This window comes from Gouania willdenowi, chromosome 1 (assembly GCF_900634775.1).
Source record: "Gouania willdenowi chromosome 1, fGouWil2.1, whole genome shotgun sequence".
Lineage (NCBI taxonomy): Eukaryota > Metazoa > Chordata > Actinopteri > Blenniiformes > Gobiesocidae > Gouania > Gouania willdenowi.
In genome coordinates, this window is record NC_041044.1 from 19,700,741 (window position 1) to 19,722,987 (window position 22,247).

Consider the following 22,247-nt stretch of genomic DNA (forward strand, 5'->3'; position numbering starts at 1 on the left):
GATTTGTCTGTCCTTGGTTTCTTCGGGGACAGACCTAAGAAAGTTACAATACATGTCAGGGTAAATTACTAAAGAATGTAGACATATAATAACTATTTTGAGTCGTGATGCTGATGTTACTTGTTGTATTTTATTTTTCAAACCACATTTACGTGTTCACGTGATCCAGTCTATGGTTCACGCCTACATTGCCGGAACTTTTTGTGACTCTTCATTTTCTCATCGGACCTGTTTACAGAACGGACTGCACCGGTTGGGATGTCAAGCGGCAAATGTGGACCTATGTTTGTCCTCGTAGCATGTGCTACACAAACTCGTCGCGACGTTTTGGATATGTGACTAAAGTATGAATATAACAGCTTTCAGAGCAGTTATTATCACGTCATATATTGTTGCGCTGTAAGGTTTATCCACCCAATGCTAATGATGCCTACCGTTCACCGGGGGCTATGGCTACGTTTAACGTACCTCCAGACTCTTTCTTCACAAAACGGTTTATTTTTATTCTCCCTGATTAAACACCAGTGATATCGTCTGGTCCCATCCAGGAAAATAGCTTTTATATCGACAACAATTCACGGTAAGTCTGCAATTAATGATGCTTGGAGGTTTTGTGGTGTCGCTGTTAAGCTGGTGTCCATTCGAACTGATGATCGACTTCCGGTGACTAATTGGTTTTAACAGGTATCGAGACTTCATATTAAAATCTGTTTGTTTACATCACTTGTCAATGATTTAGATGGTCACGTGGTGACAATTTATGGTTTATCTATTGTCTATTTTCACCAGTTAAATAGATAAATAATGTGGACACCAAATGGACCACAACAATGATACATTTCAACAGCCATGAATACAAGTGATATACTTGTTTTACGATGCTCTGCGTTCATTATTATTAATAATAATAATAATAATTATAATTGAATTAATGAATGTAGAGCATTGTAAAGCAAGTATATTATTATAAATACTGGAAGTGTGAAGATGCCTCGATACGGCGATATGGCGATATATCACAATGTTGTTGTTGTTTTTTTTTTTTGCACAATCGATTATCGATATGCTCGCGCTAAGTATCGATTTTTTTTTTTTTGAATTTTTTTGAATTTTTTTCAAAACCTTGTCTGCTTTTTCACTAAAATGTGCAGGTAGGTCTTCACAGACATTTGGTCACTGTTTGTTGAAGGAACCAATATATTGTTTACTGGAATGTTGCACTATAATGGTGTCACTGGTAAGAAAAACCCTATTTTGTGTTTACAGAAAGCTCTATTGGAGATACTTATTAGTTTACATTGGTATGTTTACACTTCTTTACAGAAATGTTGCACTAAAAGAGTGTCACTGTTCATAGGACACTTTTTCAATTTATTGTCTTTCAGAGATATAAAATAAAAATTGTTTTTATTTTTTCACTTAATCTTTTATTTTTTTTCTCGTTATGTCATAGATTATCGTAGATTGATTTCTGACTAATATATCTATAATTGCAGTATTGTCATATTGTGAGATATTCATTATCGTGAGCTTTGTATCGCGTATCGTATCATGAGGTACCCAGAGGTTCCCACCTCTAATAAATAATAATAATTATATATTGGGGCTGCTCATTTATAGAATAAATAATAATCACGATTATTTGTCAACCAAAAAGTTATTTATTTTTTGCACAAAACAATATAAAATATTTTCTTTAAACATGAATAAAATGTGTACCGCTGAATTAAACAACTCAAAGTTAGTATTATTATTCGGTGTGAGCCAAGCTTTTTTATTTGTAGTTCTCCAAAATTGTGTGAATGTAAAATAAATTAAAAAACATTATTTTTTTTAATAATTGTTTTTTTCTCGATTACGTCATTTTTGTAATCGCTGGGTGTAATAATTGAAATTGTCATCGAATTCGATTAATTGCACAGCCCTAATATGTATTAGTCTGCAAGATTGCAAGAATGATCAAAGAGATCCTAAAATTTCTAATGTGTGTTAAATGTGCAGACAGTTCCTAAAATTATGGTTATGTGTTTTTTTTTAAGTTTTGTGTTTTGAGACTGTACAGTGCATGTTAAAACTATCATTTCATTGTCTTTGATGTTTTAAGAGATGCCTAACCCCAACGCTAAGCCGAAGCACTGCAGGAGGCCCCGTAGGCGACACAGAGGAGACCCTGCAAGGAATGAACTGGTCGCCAGTTCCTTAGAAAGTGCTCAGCAGTGTTTGTTCACCCAAGACTATGGGACGGCCTTTGTTCACTACCTTCTTGTCCTTAACCTTGCTCCTATGTTTAAGGACTTTGCACGGGTAAGGAGAACGCCTGCTAACATCTGTTTTGTTTCCTGCTGCACAGTACTCTGGGAAATAGAGTTTGACTGTACGTCTCCACTCCAGGAATCTTTCAGGTTCACTCTCTTTAAATGGGCAGAGGAGCTGGAGTCAGTGGGTCGCCTTCAGGAGCTTTTTGATTGTTACGAACAAGCGCTGGAACTGTTTCCTGCAGATGAAGTCATCCTGAACAGCATGGGCGAACACTTGTTTAGGTGCGTTTCATTTAGTGTCACTTGTGTCCTTATGTTTTAGGGGCCCTGTATGCCGATCAGGGTTGGGATCAATTATAGTTGTAATCGCGTAATTGGTAGTTAATAACAATTATGGCATAGTTATAATTAAAAAAATGTAGTTTCTGTCGTAATCGTAATTAAATTGTATTTGAGTTTAGATAATTGACTTTGTAATGGTAATTGCCATGAAAATTCTGAAAAAATGTCAATTATAATTTAACGCAAAACTGTGGAGCCATGTAGTTCTATGTACAGTTCTACACACGTAGTTAAAAACGATTAAAATGTGTTTAATTTCATGCTTTCCAACATTTTACCTTAAAAAAAATGAAATCTAGGGGTATACTTACACAAAAAAGGCTCAGCTGCCCACACCTGAAGTAATAAAACCTATATTTTCATTGATTAGGGAATTAAGATGATGTAGTATTTGTTTTTAATGTATTTTACAGCTGATTTTGGGCCTGTTATCATAAGAGAGGCTAACACAAGAGGAAGGTTAACTTTTATTAGGTTATTCATTTCAGGCTCATTAATTGTGATTAATTGTAATTGAAGTTTAGTAACTGAGAATGAAATTGTAATTGACTTTCTAAGGATATAAAATATATATATAATTGGAAAAAAATGCTAGTCACTGTAATCGCAATTGAGCACAGGTAATTTAAAATGTAATTGTAACTGAAAAAATGTAATTGACCCCAACCCTGATGCTCATGCACTTTACATTTTTCTTTTCTCCCGTATCCAGGATGGGATTCAGGGATGAAGCAGCTGGTCATTTCCACAAAGCATTGAAGATAAAACCCGACTACGCAGAAGCGAGAGAGAACTTTTACCGTGTGGCCAACTGGTTGGTGGAGCGCTGGCATTTCCTAATGCTCAATGACCACAGGAGGAACCTGAAGTACCAGCAAGCCATTCAGAAAGCTGTGAAAAGCGGCTGCACCACTGTACTGGATATAGGTACTGGCACTGGAATCCTTGGGTGAGAAATTAGAAAGATATTATGTTATAGTTTTGGTTTTGTTTGGAAGTTCCAAATGAAACCCTTGAAAAAACAAAGACAGTGGAAAGCAGATGTTGGTGTAGCATTTGAGTTTTTCTCTTTGTTAGTATGTGCGCTAAGAAGGCAGGAGCCGCAGAGGTATACGCCTGTGAGCTGTCTAAGACCATGTACGAGCTGGCCTGTGAAGTGCTAAACGCTAACGGGATGCAGAGCGACATCAAGATCCTTCACATGAAATCTCTTGAGATGGAGGTGCCGAAGGACATCCCATACAGGTACAGCCCAAATCCAAAAGACTTCTTTAGATACTATTGTTTAAAACTGCTGGAGACAATTATTATAATCCCTCACCACAAAGTGTGAAGGGGATATGGGTTTGAGTTCCATCCATCTGTCAGAGTTAAATGGGACAGCTTTTCTCAGAAACTGTTTAAGATAGGATAACCAAATTTGTTGTGTGGCTTCAGGGTATCAGTACCTTGATGGAGTTCAAAAATGAAAAGCGCGCAATTATTTTTTCCGGAGTTATTGCCCTGTTTCTTTTTTTTTTTTTTTAACTCTGTTCGAGTTATCTTCAAAGGGGAGAGCTTTTTTTAGAAATCTTTTAAGATACAATAACCAAATTCTGTTTGTGGCTACTGGGTGTCTATACCTTGATCGAGTTTGAAAGTGAAAAGTGCGCAATCATTTTTTCCAGAGTTATTGTCCTGTTCCGTTTTTTAGACTCTGTTCGAGGTATCTTCAGAGGAGACAGCTTTTCTTAGAAACCGTTTAAGATAGTTATTTTTTTTATATTCTGATGTGATGATAATTTCTTATGTTTACATCTAAGTTCTTAGATTTAGGACATTTAGGAAAAGGTTGAGTTATAATGACAACCAATCTGGCGGGGGATGTTGATGACTGTGTGTTTGCTTCACAAACGGAAAATGATTTGCTCGAAAAAGATGTTAAAGGTTGAAATTTTCACTCATGAGTTTATTTTGATCTCCATTGTAAACACATCCTTATTGACATTGTCGGGAAAGTTTTTGCATTGCATTGTGGGATGTAGAGTCTGGCATGTAGACGGATGCATGGAAGTGTTTTTACTTCGTTCTTACTATGATTTCTTGTTTTTACATCCAAAAACTCTGCCAAGGTGACTTCCCAACACATTTAACTTTTTTTTTCACCGACTGAAAGTTGTCGCAAATCAATGGCGGATGTTTATTTTGGTGTTTACAAGAAAAGATCAGAATCCGGCCAAAATTGAATGTCCCGTGGAATGAGGTGATATCACAGGGAATACTGGGAACAAACTAGAACAAAAATGGAGTCAAGCAAGTCCCTGTCCTCCTTGTCTGCAAACAAACACAAGAAATGAAATGAAGGAAAAACGCTTCTATGTATCAGTCTGCAGGACATCACACCCCACAATGCATTGCACAAACAAAACCTTTCCAACAATTTCAATGAGAGAGTGTCTGTAGTGGAGATGAAAACAAATGGACAAGTAACAGTTTTAATTTTAATGATCTTCCTTTATATATATAAAGGAAGATCATATATATATATATATGAGGCCTACACTGTGTCTTTATCTGATAGAAAATGATCATCTCTAGCAGCTTCAAGTAGAGTCAAATTTTTTCAGTGTTTGCATAGGTTTCTCAGGGTCTGTATTGAGCCTTTTAATTATGTTTTGTGACCGTATTGTGTTCAGGGTGTCGTTGGTGGTGACAGAGACCGTAGATGCAGGCTTGTTTGGAGAGGGGATCATAGAGAGTCTCATTCATGCCTGGCACCACCTTCTGCTGCCCCCGCAGGTACAAACTTCTAAACCAGACACAACACCACATCAACTGCAACAGTTGTTTTTTTTTTTTTTTTTAATGAATAATTAATGAATTTTTTGAGAGATATCCTTTATTCCACCAAATGACACCACACATCCCACTACTGCTCGCTTAACAGAGAGATGAGAAAGATAGTGAGGGACAGTCCTCCACAGGACGGGTCATCCCCGCTGGAGCCACAGTGTTTGGCATGGCCGTCAAGTGCCCTGAGATCCGCCGCCATCACAGGTTTGGTAGACGAATCATTTGACGGTGCATTAGCCACTTGCTCGTAGCTGATTATTAGGTTTTTTTGTTATATTTTGTGCTGAGCAGACTGTGTGTGACGGAGGTGGGGGGGCTGTCTATGGCTGCAGCAGGGGAGCTCCACAGCCCGGTGAGCTGTAGCTCAGAGTCAAATGAGTCCGTGGAGCCTTACACCACAGAAAGACTGAGCAGACTACCAGGAGGATACACAGCTCTCACTGAACCCTTCACAGCGCTCAACATCGACTTCAACAATGTGCAAGTAAGAAAAAAGCAATTGGTGACGATCTTTTAAAGTCTGCCTGCCACAAAGTCAGGCTTTGAGAGAACGTTGGGTCTTAGATTCAAGGAGAGCTCCTCATGTTGTTGCTTCATGTTCACTTATTTCTGTAACCACCTCACAGGAAGAAAAGAACAGAGGGATGCATAGATAACATGACATTTTACTATAATTAGGTACTTAGAAGCAGCAAAACAACAAGTTTGTACATTAAAACCTCACAGAATGTGAAGCTTTGAAATAAAATGACTAAAAACAAAACGTACACATGTCTGAATTGAAAATGACAGCTTTTAAAGCACATCATACAAGTTGCCGTTTTGTTTTTGATTTTTCCAGATTCTACAAGTTGATATAAACATAGTTAACTTAGCAAAAGTTAACTATGTTTAACTTTTGCTAAGTTTTTATGAAAAGTCCTGAAAATCTTCACTATTGGCTAAAAATGCCCTTTCATAAAAAAAAAAAAAAAAACTCTACGCAACTAAAACAACTTTTACAAAATATTTTTACATTAGATGAAGAATGCATGCCTAATGCTTCAGTAATTATATTCTAAAGGTTTGGAAGAATTCATTACATTGATTAGGCTAAAAAAGGCAGCTTTATATTCAAAACATATTTTAACAGATAAATAAAAATCCAACCCCAATGTAATACCTAAAACACAATAAAAAAAACATTGTTTGCAATTTTTCTCAATCTAAATCTAGGACATGCACAAGAATGCCATTGTATCTGTTCTTTTTAACTTGTACAGATGGCAGTAAACTCTATTCTATGGTATTCTATTCTATAAAAAAGTATATTCAATAAATAAAATCTAAATTGAAAATATTCCTTAAAAACCTAATCATAATTGTCAGATAAAGGAAGAGTAAAATAACGTGTTTACCTGGGACAAACAGCTCATACATACACTCAGGTTAGCATTGATTGTTTATTTTCCACTCGTTTTTTAGATGCCTTAATAAAGTAGAATGACAGTAGAACCTCGTGCCAAAAGTCAGAGTTATCAAATTAAACATTTTCATCAAATCAGAATGAATATGATTACGTATGATGAGCTAATACAACAGCAGACGCAGTAATACCATCGTATGTGTGTTTTTGGTCTCTACAAATAATACAATAAGTGTATAAAACTTTACCCTCTGAAATTAGGCCAAATTTAACAACACAGTACTTTTTTTTTTGCAACCTCGACCCCTGAAGAGCTTTTCTTGATTATAATCTGAAAACTTTGATGTTTTTAGGGTTTTGTTTTATTTCGTTGTAGCCCAAATGAATTGGTTTGCTTCATACATTATGGGAACCTGTACGGGCCAAAACAAGGTTAGCTGTGTAGCATAGCAGGCCACTTCATACTACAGATAGATGCATTTTGTTTTACCCGTCATTTAACATCTCTGCATACTGTATTCATACAAACAATTTGGATTACAAACGTTCATACACAGTGAGACTTAAACGTTCTGTTTATGTGTCGGTAACCACCAGGAACTGGAGGGTCTGAGCTCCAGGGAGGTCCAGGAGATCCGGCTGCCTGTCACCCAGGAGGGAGAGCTGGACGCCTTGGCCGTGTGGTTTCAGCTTCACCTGGACGAGGAGAACACTCTGTCCACTGGACCCCAGGAGGACACGTGCTGGGAGCAGGCCATCTACCCAGTCCACAGTAAGACAGGTAAGGCAGGAGACATCAGGTCCACAACATTTACACTATTGTTTAGGCTCCCATTTTAAAATCTACGTATGTTTTCTTCTTTAAGTTTAAATATTTTTATTGCTTTGATGCAATCCTATAATATATCAGAAGAGGGCACTGTTTATCATAGACTACTCAGTTGTAAATAATATCTACCTGTATAAGGAGAAAAATAATGACAGAGGAAAACATTTTTCAATATAAAAAATTGGAAATAAACTACATTTATTGATATACAATTCGTAATTAAATCTGACTCTTTTGAGTTTCCTACAAATGTCACTCTAGGTTTAAGTTTTTTACAACACTACATTAATATCATATTCCCAGCATGCACCTGAAATAGCAACAACAGAGTATAGTTACAAATCAACAAAATAGGGATGATATTTAACGTGTACGATTCATTTCCTATGCCATCATGAACACACTACTTTCTTCAATGTCAGTTATTAAAACAGTTTAGATCAGGGGCCACATACACACAGCAGATTATAGGTGGTAAAACGAGCTATTTTATCATTCTTGTGCCCTAGTTTGTACTTCCGCGTTAAAGTACCGGTATGCAAAGCACCGATAATATTTAAGTAATAAGTGACAGATATCAGTCCCTGCAGGATGTTAAATTTTGTTTGATTTTGTGACCAATTTTTATTTAAATTGGGGAAAATTTGAGGAAAATTGGAGGATTTTGAAAGAATTGTGCGTACTTACTATTTGAGATTAAAAATGGTTGTTATCATGTGATATAAGCGTGGAATTTGTGTATTTGGAGGTACCGAGATATCTACAGCTAAATTAGTTGGTGATTTACACAATGAGTCATGCTTTCGCTGTCATTTTTACTTTCTCCTGCGGGCCCAATTGGGAGCTTTAAAGGGCCGGATTTGGCCCCCGGGCCTGGAGTTTGAAACGTGCTCTAAAAGTTAAAAGTGACGCCAAAGCTTTATTTCGACTTTAACAATTAGCTCCACTCCCAAGTCCCCCCCTCTAAACGCTCTTCCTTGCCACAGTGAGCGTAATTGCGACCGACATGGGATGACATGTTCCAGTTGGCGTCTCAACTCATCATTGTTCAGTTGCATTTCACTTCTCCACTAATTAGTGACGGCAGCCTCCAGGGAGCTCCCACCTTTCCTGCTGATCACCAACATCCGTTTCCTCACCGCCCTGACGCTGGCACCCGTGATCGCCTCTGACACTCTTTAGTGTTCATGAAATTCTTATAAGCGATAAATATGCATTAAAGAGGAGACGAACAGATGTTGTCCCTAGAGGAGTTTGGTTTAAGACCTGATCTCTCTCGACTATCATCTCTGTCGGATTTTGCAGGTCCTCTGAGCTTTTTGTCTGTATTTCTGCTGCCCTCTAGAACAGTGTTTCTCAAATGGGGGTACGTGTACCCCTAGGGGTATGAGATGGCACTACAGGGGGTACTTGAGAGAAGGAGAGTGGAAAATTTACAAATAAAGTGTCAGTCTTAGCTCCACGCCAGGCGTGATATGACCGGAAATGATCAAATCTATAGAAATAAATCTATTCAGGAGCAACTAAATCAGGGTTTTTCAACCTTGGGGTCAGGACCCCATATGGGGTCACCTGGAGTTTAAATGGTGTCGCCTGAATTTTCTGAAAAATTTAAATAGATTTTTTAAATTTTGTTTTTAAACAACTGTATTTCTTTACATTCACTTTTTGAATCTACTTCAACTAAAATGCAGTTAGAAAAAAATTATCTGAGCTCAAACATGATCAAAAACTTATTCTGAAAATAAATGTCTTTGGGGTCACCACAAATGTTTTATATAAAAATGGGGTCACGATCCAAAAAAGGTTTGGAACCATTGCACTAAATACTGTTTATTTCCACTTATGTACAAAATAAGATTCTTTAAAATGTGTGTTATCATTCGTTCATTCTAATAATATGATCTGTATTTGTTTTTAATAGTTTTCTAAGCAAAATGTTTGAGTCGGACAAAGGTGGTACTTGGATTCAGGAATAAGAGAAAGGGTGTTCTTGAGCCAAAAAAGTTTGAGAACCACTGGTTTAGAAAATCTTCTTCATCAATGTCACCTTAGAATACAAACGTATTTTACATTAAATCCGGAAAAATCTATTGTTTCTAATGTTTTTCCTAAATCTTCCAAACACATTTAACAACAACATGCAAAATTAAGCTTTTAAACATCTGTTTGATGTTTGTTTTAGAGCCTACGTTCTCAAAGTGGGGTACGGATACCCCCTGGGGTACGCAAATTGTCAACAGGGATACGTGAATAAAAATTAAAAACAGCCTCACAACATTGGAAAGTCAAATATAAATAGTTCAGCAGCAGTTCAGGAGCCTCCATGCATTGCTCCAAAATACACCTTGGCCTATATAAGACTACCATCTAGTGGTGACAACAGTCTTATTAAAAAAGCGTAAATATGACGAGAGAAGCATTGTTTTGCACTAGCCAAACGTGCTGTGAAGTCCTTTGCCACCAGTACTTTAGTGAAAGTGTATTTTCAGCTTTGACAAACATGGAAACAAAATACAGAAAAACACTGTGTGGAGAACGAATGTTTGGTATATTTCTGAGATTGTTTCTCACTGAAAATGCTATCAGGCTAATTAATTAAATAAACCGAGTGATAATTCTGAATAAGAAGTTTTCTTGTGTGCTTACAGATTATTATTCTTTTTTTATTATATATTATTTCTCAAGAGTATAGGTGGAATTCAGAGATAAATTTCACTGTTGGGATAAAATACATATGACGTTACATTATTATGTTTTATAAGTGTGCAGGAGTAGGGGTACATGGCTTCAGGTTAAATGTCTAAAGGGGTACGGGACTGTGAAAAGATTGCAAACCACTGCTTTAGAGTTTCTTCTGAGCACCAAGGTTGATTTTATTGCCACTCTTTATTTGGGCCTGTTCTAAGCTCAGGTTTTATCCTGAAGCCACAAGACGAGCTGGTTGTTGAAGTTTCCTGCCGAGACGCCTACCTCCGACTCCGCTCCCTTGCTGTGCTGCGAGATGGTCATGAAATCCCCTTTGAAAAGCGTGAAGATGAGGATCCACACGACTCCAGGAATCCTGCTCCAAACCCAGAGGCTGAACTATGCAGTGCGCTAGCGTGTCTGCAGACAGATCAGAGTCAAACCACACACTTCTGCGTGCTGGAATGTTCAGAAATGGCGCTTTTAAACAATCAGGATTACCACCTGAGTTTTTCCAGAGCGATAGCCAAACTCGTCTCCCAGCTCAACATCAAATGTCAAAACCAGGAGAGGGAATGTGGTCCTGGGGCGGACGCAGACGTCAGTAACCTGCTCTACATGCTGGACGTGTCGGAAGGCTTCTCTCTGCTGTCCCTCATCGCTGCCAGCAAAGGTCATGTGAAAGCGTTCAGCTCCGTGGAAAAGAGCAAGCAGCAGGAAGTGCTGAAGAGACTGGCCTGTGCCAGGAATATTCCAGAGCAGCATCTGGAATTCTGGCTGAACAATTTGGAGGATGAGCAGGGGATGTTGAAGAGGCCTTCCAGGGAGAAGCTGTGGAGCGCCATCATCCTGGACTGTGTGGAAACCTGTGGCCTCATCAGACAGAAGCTGATGGAGAAAGCTTCACTGGCAAGGTACGGACGCAGAAAGCTCTCAAATCTCACTGCTGCTTACTTGGTTTCTGTGTTTTACTTCACTACATTCCAGGAAGTTGGAAACTTTTCATTGGAATTAACAGGAATAAACTGGGAATTGACTAAATTGAAAGTTGGTCCTTAGCAGGGAAGATAAATATAGTTAGAAAAATATATTTTAGCATCATCTTGATCCAAACAACCAGATTTCATGCAAGGATTCTTGAAAATATCTGCATAGTGCAGGGTTAGTGAGGCCACGCCCCCTGCAGGTACTGTATGAGCAATGTTTTACTCAATACTGAAGTTTTTGTTGTGAAAGAATTGATTGTTCTATCAAATAGGGATGTCCCGATAGAACTTTTTCACTTTCGATACAATGTTGATATTGCAGCATTGGGTATTGGCCGATACTGATATTGATACGATATGATATCAGCACGAATCATACATACTTTTATTACCTATTTTGTAGTGTGGAATGTTACTCAAACAGAGAACAATAGTCAGTAATTCAAGTTCACTTCAGTTATTTTTACTGTCAGTATATGGTGGGAACACCTGAGGGCGCGGACAAAAACTTATCAGAGCGCTTATATCGGAGATTTTAGATGCAGTCCAATAAAATCCGATATTCGTTTTCTGGCTGATATTGGACCGATATCCGATATCATTATTGGATCGGGACACCCCTACTATCAAATAATTTGAGTTTAAACACTGGGTCACACTTTATTTGAAGTTTTATACATAAGGCTGACATTACGCTGTCATTAGCATGAATAAGGTGTCATAAAGGCTGTCATTTAGGGTTGTTTGCTAAATTATGACACCTTTGGTGCTATGTTGGCATTTTTAGGTATTGAGTTAGAGATAGTAGAGAGTAAGATCCTATCTGCAAGTCCTAAAAAGCTCGATGTTTATATAACTTGAATAATTATAAAGTTCTACTTCAGAAAGAAATCTGTTGAAATGTTTTGTTTTTAAATTGTATCATTTTGCATTAATTCTACTAGTTATGTTGTAAATTTCCAGTTAATTCCAATAAGTAATTCCCATGAAAAGTTTCTATTTGTAAATAATGGTTCTCATGGAAATATACTGAAATTCTCCACCCCTTTGCAAACCTGATCAAAGATATAATTTGCTTTGATAAATGAAGAAGTCAGTGTGTTTATTAGGGATGTGAATATTTCTCACGATTCTTAGGGTCACGATTTCATAATCGATTCAAAAATTGATACAGTGCATAGTTTAAGGATAATTATTGTATCAAAACAATACAGATTGTATAAGATAATTTTAAATAAACTGATGATGTAATCACACAAAGGCAAACCGAAGACAAAAGGTAACATTTATTCATGCCAAACAAATAAAAACTTACTGTACAAGAAAGAACTTGCATAAATAAAATTGTCTAAATAGAAGTTTAGGCCATCTACACCTTTCTTCCAGAAGTCTCAATTCTCAGTGACTACAAGAATAATTTCAAGGTAAACAAAAAAAACCAAAAAAGCTTATGTTCATGAATAAAATAGCCTAAATAAAAGCTTAGGTTAGCTGCCTTTTTCACTCAGAAGTTACAAAAATAAACACAAATTGGTGTTTTGTGTGATCTTTCAAAATATATATATATATATTTTTTTTTAAACAAGTCTCAATTCTCAGTGACTACAAGAATAAGTTAAGGCATACAAAAAATAAAGCTTCTGTTAACAAATAAAATTGCCTGAATAAAAGCTTTTTCGCTCATAAAAGTTGCCCATTTCAAAATACGCAACAGTGATTTTTTTGGTATTTCAAAAATAACATTGTACAGTCACAGTCAGTAAAGCACATTTAAGTTATATCTGAATTTAAGACAATTTAATACTTTTTAAGGCCTAAAAAATGTAAAAATAATAATAAAAAAAAAAATAGATTTTTGAAGTTTGAGTCGATTCAGAATCGTGGATGATTAGAATCGCGTTTCTTATTTCTTTCATCACCCCTAGTGTTTGTACCTGACTACAGGTGTCTGCTGGAGGATGGAGGCCGTATATTCCCTGAGAAGATAGTAGTTCAAGGCTGCCTGGTGGAGTCCGACACTTTGCTGCTGGAAAGTGCTGTGCAGGGCTCAGAGCCAACACTGGGATTCAACATAGCTCCTTTTATCAACCAGTTTACAGTGAGTCGGAGCCTCTTCTGCCATTTTCATGTTGTGCGTGCGTGCGTGCGTGCGTGCGTGCGTGTGTGTGTGTGTGGGGGTACACCTCACGATACAATACACAATACAAAGCTCACAATAACAATTATCTCACGATATGACAATACTGCGATTATCGATGTATTGGTCAGAAATCAATCTACGATAATCTATGACATAGAAAAAAAAACAAGAGAAAAAATACAACTTTTATTTTATATCTCTGAAAGACAAATTGAAAAAGTGTCCTATGAACAGTGACACTATTTTAGTGCAACGTTTCTGTAAATAAGTGTCAACATACCAATGTAAACGAATAACATCTCCAATAATGCAAAAAATAGGGTCTTTCTTACCAGTGACACCATTATAGTTCAATACTCCAGTAAACAATATATTGGTTCCTTCAACAAACAGTGACAACATTTCTGTGAAGAAAAATTTGATACTTAGCACGAGCATATCGATAATAAAATATTGCGATATACTGTATATATTGCCGTATTGAGATATCGTCAAAAGGGTGATATATAAAAAGGTAAAGCTTTCATAAAGAGGTTGATTAAAAAAAGAGATCCCACATGTCAGGTTTTGAACTGGTCTTTTCTACAATAACTGGGAGAACTGGGTTTCCCTCAGAAGGCACTGACACGCTCTTTCAGCCTTAATCACACAAGTTGCGAAATTCTTCTTTTGTCCATCAAGAGGCCGTCATATCTAGTATTCTGTCTCATGTTCCTGATGCAACAGTCAGTACTGACACCTCCTATTGCACACTTGCATCATACACATATAACAATTGCACATTAGGTATAAACGGGGCTCCTTTGGGTGTAGTTAGTTCCATGTGACACACTTTTGGTGCCACAATAAGAAACCATACTATACATACTATTGTCTCAAATGTTATTGTGTTTTTTACATTATCAAACACGTATTTCAGTATTACGTTGAAAGTCCAGGGCCTTGTGTAAAGGTGCTGCTCTTTGATGTGTGTTTCCAGCTGAGTATAAAAAAAGATAAATCAAATACATCCACATCTCTTTGAATAATTTTTCTTTATTTGGGGTGGAAATCTCCCCCCACCCCACCCCGCATCAACTTAGTGTTCTCATTTCTGTGCGCTCCCGTGGGACGGTGGTTTGTTTTAACAGATGTTGTCTTTGAAGCCCTCGGCGGAGGGCACTTCCTCGCACAACTGTCACACAAGGAACAACACACGCAGCTCTGCCCACAGACATTCCTACCTGAATCCATCAGCACACATTACATCAAGCACATCAAACAGTGGGGCTCAGAGGTCTGTGCAACTGTGACAGCGAGGTGGAAATGTTGTAGAGTGATACTTTATGTCTCTGCTCTGGTCTTAATGTTGCTGTTTCTGTCCTTTAGTCTTTTTGTCAGGTTTTGCAAAGGCTGAGGGGAAAGATTTTTAGTTTCTAGTTTCAAGATACTTTGATTTAATATAATGTTTTGATGCTGCACGAAGCAGAACAACATGTGTAACTGTATATATATTTACCAGCTGACTAACACTTCTCTAATGAATTGTTCATCAGGTGCCCGTCCATGTTTTCCTGGACTTTTCCACGTTGGAGTGCAAACATCTGAGTGACTCTGTGGAGCTTTTTGTTCTTGACCTCATGAATTCTAACGCAAACTACACTAACAGGGATGTCAAGGTAAGACAACGCAACGCTATATCTAAAACTGATATATAAAATAATGTGTGGTGTTATTTTTGGAAGTCAATAATCTTGGGCATGATACCAAGATTTTATTTTTATTTTTTTTTCGCAATATAGAAAAGTTACATTATCGCCTATATAGATCTATTTTTATTCTATAGCATATTTTGTATTTAAATACTTGTTATCTGAGTGCGTCCTAACCCAGACCTTTCCCTAAACAAGCCACACTATAGAACTCACTCACACCTGCTGTCCCTTAGAGGAGAAATAGCCAAAATATTGTTAATAAATGTACCTGTGTGAATTTTTGCATCAGACAATTTAACCCAGAATTGTGGTTCTGGTAAGATTTTATCAAGTTAAAAATAGAGATGTGTCATTCTGAGAAATAAACTGGATGATACCCGGTATACCGTTAGGCCGTCGACCCGAAATGGGCCGGTCTACTACTTTTTTTTGACAAGCGAGGAGCAAGAAAAGAGTGAAAAGTGACTAAAATTGGTCAAGAGTGACCAAAAATGGGCAAATAAAGAGGAATTAGGTGGTATATAATGGCAAAGGGTAGCTTAAATGGGCAAAATGTGGCAAACAATAATGAAAAAGGGAAAAAATGTGGAACAAAAATAGGCAACATGTAGGGGAAAAAATGTTATTTACTAGGGGTATCTCGATCCGAAATATATTATATTTATTCAATTGTAGAATACTGTAGATATTATGTTGAAGGTTAAAATGTATGTAACCAATTGGTTAATAATAAATGTCAGTTTTTCTCATCCCTACTGTTGCTGACTATTGTTCTCTGTTTGAGTAACATTACTTGATCAAGACTTTTCTAACATTCCAAACTACTAAATATGTAATAAAAGTATGTATGGGTCGTGCTGATATCGTATCGGATCAATATCGGCAAATACGAAAGGAAGCAATATCGGTATCGGAAGTGAAAAAGTTGTATCGGGACATCCCTATTATTTATTGAGCAAAAGATAGCTTATTGGTTGAAAAGTTGTCAAAAAAATTAAAGAAAAGACAAAAAATGGATAACTGGCAAAAATATGAAAAAAGGGATATTTATTGGCTAAAGGAAGCTAAAGTCTGAAAAAAGGGCCAAAAGATGCAAAAATGGTCAAAAGAAAGGAGTGAAAAAGTTTCTCCCCTGTTAAGGTTTTGCAGAGGAATAATAATTCAAATGCAAGAAGATATAAAGAGATACATGTTGAGTATCACTGACTTAATAACAGCTTCTAGTCTGATAATGTAGTTGGTGGGTGTGAACAGAAAATGCCAGGACTACATGTTTGTTCCAGTCCACCCCTGGTTGTGTTATGTATTCAGTGTCTACTCCTCGTTTCACAGGTTCAGGCTACATCTGCTGGCAGAATAACTGCAATTCCCTTCTGGTACCACATCTACCTGGACCAGGAGATCAGTGTGAGCACCTTTAGTCCAAACTCTCACTGGAAGCAGGCGGCTGTGGTTCTGCAGCAGCCTCTGATGGTACAAGCTGGGGACTGGGTCTGCCTCGCTGTCAGGCTTCACAAAAGTACCATCTCCGTATCGGCTCATATTGAAAACCCATCAGAACAGATGGAATAAAGCAAGTTAACGTTTAAGTGGCTGTGATGAATGACTTATTCTGGTGTTTAAAGATGAACTTTCATAGAGGAATACCAGACTTCTCTCTGTTAAGAAGACAGATTCTGTCATATCCAGCATGCCAAATTATAGTCACTATTATATATGACTGTTCAGGCTTTTATGTGTAAGTAAAGTTACTGATGAATGGGATCAAATGTAACATCTAATTAAATACATACAGGAAGAAAAATGGCTTGAGTTACTCTCATTTTATTGACATTACTGTAGAAAACAATATGTGACATTAAATCAGATGTGGTGCGATGATTTCAAAATAAAAGCAAGGCGGCTCGGCGTGAGTTAATGATGTTATTGTTTGGACAAGCTCATGATCTGACATCATATCCTAAATATATCTTTAACCAATCAATTGAAGTTATGCTAGAAAAATGTGCAAATTGCTGCCATGTTGTCGTACCAAATACCTGATTCAGTACGCTATCCCACATTAGTGAAGATGATATAAAGTTTCTCTGTACATAGAACAAGGCATCAGAGAAGCTAAGAAACAATGTATGAATACACTAAAGCACATTACTACTGCATCGTGCTGATTGTTCAGTCCCAGTTGTGGATATTTACTGCAGAGTACATTTGTAATACATGGCCTCGGAATCTCACAAAACCTGGAGATTACAAGTTATTTCCTGCTCATTTGAATATAATATTTCTATTGGCTTGAAAAAGAAAAAAAGGTCTAATCAATGTCTGAAATAACTCCTTTACATCCCTATCCTCACCAAAGTACCATGTCGGGGGTGTCTGTCACATTAAGGATTGTCACAAAACTGACAGATTAAAGTGCAATCTTATAGATTCTTTCTAATCTTTGTGCTTATTTAGCTTTAAGCATTAGGTCCTCATATGTTAAAAGCTACTGACACTCAGCCCCTTACTTTACGTTGGTCCACACACACATACTATCTCCCATTTTAAGGGTTTATAGAGCCTTAACCAAATATTAAACAGCTTGAGGACATTTCAGAATGCATGATAACCTCCCCACATTTACTTCATTTGACTTTCTCTACACAACTAACATGATATCACGTTTTTGTTTGTGTAAAATATGCTGTTCTCTTCTAAAAATTCTAAAGTCATGAAATGATCACAGAAGTTCACTAAATGCATTTTTTCAGTTTGACATCAGAAACAAAAAGACATGTTGAACCCAATACTGTTGGCTTTTGGTATCAATATACAGTATTGATAAGAGGAAGTTACTCTTACTAAAAGTCTTCTTTCCGTGACATATCCCTGCTAGCATGAATTATTTCACAAATTGTAACAAAAATCTAAGAAATGTCTGCTTTGTTTATGAAATGAAAATGACTTCCTTTTTCAGGACCAACACAATTATGTTTATATTAATATTCAAGCCTTTGGTTAGAAACTGTGGTTGTGATTTCTGTTCATCTTCCACCATAATGGTGCGTGTTTCCTCAGTCCTTCAGTTCCTTACCTTTGCAGGACAATCTTCTGGCCGTCACTAGCCGGGAGGTTGTTTATGATTTACATATTCATTGGTGAGTTTTCAATGATAATTAGTTTTTTTTTGCATCAGTGTTATCTGAGGAAACAATGCAAGGCTGATCTCAGGTCCTGCCCAACCACATAGGTTATTCTGCTCCAGGCTGAAGCTAGGTGATAACAATAAGATCTCCCTCTGCTGGCTCTGTGGTTTGGTCGGTCCTTTCCTCCTCCTGGCTCTCTGCAGGCCTGTTCTCATAGCCATCGTCCCACAGGGCGGAGCCGAGGCCTGCGGGTGCTGACAGAGAGTGAGGGGTCTGGGTGCTGCCCAGGCCTTGGTACTGGCCGTTAGGGGACACAGAGTTGGGAGCGGCTTCAGTGATGGCATCCTGTGATGCTGAAGAAAGCAGGCCGGAACGCTCGCCATCGCTTTGTGCCTCGCCAAAATAAGACGTCCTTGGACGACCCATAACGGTTCTCCCTGTTGGAGGAAAGAAAAAAGACAAGGGGTGTTATTGTTTTTACACTGACTAACATTAGTGACGAGGTGTGTAAGGATACGCTCAACCAACGATTTAAATCCTGATTTAAAAAAAAAAAAACTCAAATTTTCAATTATCCATGTTCAATTATAACTTAGTTATAACGGCAATTTTTCCTATTACAATTATTTTCCCCCTGAAAGTCAATTACAACTAAGTTTTGAATTACTAAAGTTCAATTACATTTATTCACAATTACTGAGCCTTTAATAAATAACCTAATAAAAATTAATCTTCCTTTTGTGTTAGCATCTCTTATGGTAACGGGTCAGTTTTGACCCATGTCTTAAATCCGCTGTAAAATACACAAAAAAATATGATCTGTTTTTCATCTCTTGGTTACCTTGTTAGGCTTCCTTATCCATGAAAACATTGGTTGTAATATTTTTGGTGTGGGCATCTGAGCCAGTATGCCCCTCAAATGAGTAATTTTTTTTAAATGGTAAAATGATCCTCATGAGAACTGACAGGTAGTCAACTTGATGTAAAACCCATTTTAATAAATATGAACTATGTATGTGTAAGCCATAGAACTGTAACAAGGTCATCAAGTTTTGCAATTTATGAAATTGTAAATGACAGTTTTAATTGAATTTCCATAACAATTTCAAAGTCAATTATCTGAACTCAATTAAATTATGATTACAATTATATTGTAATTAATTGCCAATTATGCATTTGTAATGGCCACGTTTACATGGGAGCTTTAATTTCTCTTTAATTCAGAATAAAGGTTAATTCCTCCTTAAACTAACCTTGTAAACACTTAATTCCTAATGCAAATTTAATTGCCGAATTAAACTTAAATTCGAATTAGGTGACTGGTTTATTCAGATTTTAATTCTGAATTAAATAATTCCTCTTTTTTGTAAACATATATATCTATGTTCATGTATAATTCTTTTGAAATGCAAAAAAACACCTGACTAGTCGTTTACTATGGTCTACTGCTGGTGGTCATTCATATACATTAATGTATATAAGTCCCTCCTTCGTCCTATAGACCCCTATACAAATGGAAACGATCGCCGTGATCGCCCAACCAATAGGCTTCGACTTCCTGTTTCTGAGACTGTCAATCAAAGTGAATGTGGAACTATGCATGGAAACAAGGCCACACGTCACAACAGCAAACAGTTAAATATGATTTTGGCTCTTACCTGATCCATAGACCTATATCAATGCAACCTTGTTATGTTCCGCGATGTGCACGCAGAAAATTAGAGGCGTGGCTTCTGGCAGAGGCGGTGGGAGGAAGTGAAGCTGTTTAGGGCGGGACATCGAGACGTTTCTTAGAAACTCTGGATAGAAGCTTTAAGTTAATTCCGGTCGTTTTGCGCAATGACCGCTGGTGACGACATAGTCCTGGATGACCACCCGGACTCCAGCCGATACCCATTTATTTAATAAGAGCCTTAAAATACATGGATATAATGAAAAGAGTGGATGGAGGGAAGAAAAAACAAGCGGACATTCACACGGACTCGGAAAACGGAACAGGCATGAAGCACCAGTGCAGCACTAATGATGCACAGATCATTATAAAGTTAATTTTTCACTCATCGTCCTGTATAGTGGAGGCAGAACAGCTGTTGCATTAACCACTGGCTTTGATTGACTAAAGTACGGTCGTCTGCCTCCCTTCTACGCTGTTCTATCTCTCTTCTGCTCCGCGGATGAAAGAGAAACCGTGTATTATTGTCCAGCTGCTGCTTCAAAACGACAATCTTGTGTGGTCTTCTATGTTGGAGCTGAAAAATAAAGGTTTGTTATGTGTCATTTTCCCGATAGACGTGATGCGTCACGTTCGCCCCCTGTCCAATCAGAGCCTTCCCAACCCCCAAACCTAAAGCGGAATTGAATAAAGCCGAATAAACCTGTTTCCCATGTAATCCTCAATTTGTAATTACTATTTCCATGTAAACAAGAAGCAGAACACTTCAAACACGAATAATTTAATTCAATTATAACTGACCCCTACCCTGGATCATATTTTGGAGAAAAAACACAGATGATTCAAAATAGACTATTATTGTTTTATTTAAATTGTCAATGTTTTCTTTTTATAACCTTCTTACAAAACGTTTGAACTCCAAAATAAACTGCACATTTCTTCATTTAGCACCATGCAAAGATGAAATAAAAATGTAGGAAAAGTTTGTTCATGTTCTTGGCTTGGAATTTACATATTTTTAAGGTGTGTGTCCCCGTGGGTGTGTGTCGCTCGGGCTTAATTTTGTTAATTATACCACGGGTCCGGACGCTGCGTGGTAAATCAGGTGATGCGTTTTGATTAACGCGAGAAAGATGCACAAATAGAAGCTGACTCGCCTTGGATCATCTACATGCGCGCATGGACGTGAATAGTGTCGGGTTGAATCGGGTTCGGGCTTAAAGAGACATCGGCTTCATTTGGGTCGGACGAGTTGGCCCATGTTCTGCCGCAGAGACCGTGATGTCTAAACAAGTGACACTAAAACAGTCACAGCACCCCCTATTGTTTAAGCAGAGTATCAATGCACATATGCTGCACATTTTATTCCCCTCTTATTTGCATCGATTTAGGATATATTCTTACATCACTAATAGCAACACATGTTTCGAGGAGACACCTACCAACGTTGCGAACTTGTTCAGAAATATCTGCTCTGACATCAGAAATATCCCACATTGCCATGAATGAGTCAAAGCAGGAGCCTTCCTCTGCTTCCTGGATGTAAGGTTTGTAGGTGAAGCTGAAGTGATGAGCGATGGCTGCCAGAAACATCTCCACACAAATGATGAAGTCCTGAGAGGAACAAAACTAGTGAATCTGTTTCGGTGATTTTTAGACTCAATGGAAAGGCCACGGAGAACAAACTACAAGCCTTCTTACCTGTAGACCAGTAGCCACGGCCTCCACGCTTTGCCAGTCCCACGTGCGTTTCTCTGAGATGATGCCCACCTTCACCAGCAGAGCAATGAGCACGGCTTGCCTGAAACGTTTTCAAATAAATGGCATTTTATTTACATTACGAATCATTCATATGAAACTAAAATAGGACTTAGTCTATCTGCATTTAATGAAGACTAAGTATAGATCTTTTGCTTATATCTGCATAGAGAAAGTTTAAATCTCAAGCAAATAATGGCCTGTTAATGTAAAATGCAATTAGACTTTCCCACATTGGTAGGGAATAGATATGTTGTTTCCTTTTATTTCTGCTAAGTAAGAGTCATTTCGAATTTGTTTGACAAAGCAAACAGACTATAGGGGATTTGTTCAAATGCATATTTGTGTGTCCCGTCGATTTACCAGAAGGAGACGAACACCACCATTTTCACACACAGGAATTTTCCAACTGGTTGGATTGAACTCAGTTGCTCCCTGAGAGCTCTGTAGAACAGCACCAGGCAGTACATTGCAAACTATGGTAAAAACAACAACAAAAACATAAAGAAAAACTG

At 37.6% G+C, this 22,247-nt stretch overlaps 2 protein-coding genes across 2 annotated transcripts in view; one reads left to right on the forward strand and one right to left on the reverse strand.

Annotated features, from left to right (window-relative positions):
• prmt9 (protein arginine methyltransferase 9) lies at nucleotides 1-17,030 on the forward strand. The gene is made up of 13 exons (XM_028450620.1): nucleotides 1-580; nucleotides 2,105-2,304; nucleotides 2,392-2,540; nucleotides 3,313-3,549; nucleotides 3,678-3,845; nucleotides 5,276-5,378; nucleotides 5,527-5,636; nucleotides 5,724-5,916; nucleotides 7,435-7,618; nucleotides 10,581-11,268; nucleotides 13,285-13,438; nucleotides 15,016-15,138; nucleotides 16,507-17,030. Exons 2-13 carry the CDS (start codon nucleotides 2,107-2,109, stop codon nucleotides 16,744-16,746), a joined length of 2,547 nt encoding a protein of 848 aa, XP_028306421.1. The 5' UTR covers nucleotides 1-580; nucleotides 2,105-2,106; the 3' UTR covers nucleotides 16,747-17,030.
• Nucleotides 16,983-22,247, reverse strand: part of tmem184c (transmembrane protein 184C) — a 13,094-nt gene continuing 7,829 nt past the window's right edge. The window contains exons 7-10 of the mRNA XM_028450632.1: nucleotides 22,096-22,208; nucleotides 21,676-21,775; nucleotides 21,417-21,588; nucleotides 16,983-18,739 (exon numbers count right to left, since the gene is read on the reverse strand). Of these exons, the coding sequence (XP_028306433.1) occupies nucleotides 18,429-18,739; nucleotides 21,417-21,588; nucleotides 21,676-21,775; nucleotides 22,096-22,208 (696 nt within the window). The 3' untranslated portion in view covers nucleotides 16,983-18,428. The remainder of the gene's footprint in view (nucleotides 18,740-21,416; nucleotides 21,589-21,675; nucleotides 21,776-22,095; nucleotides 22,209-22,247) is intronic.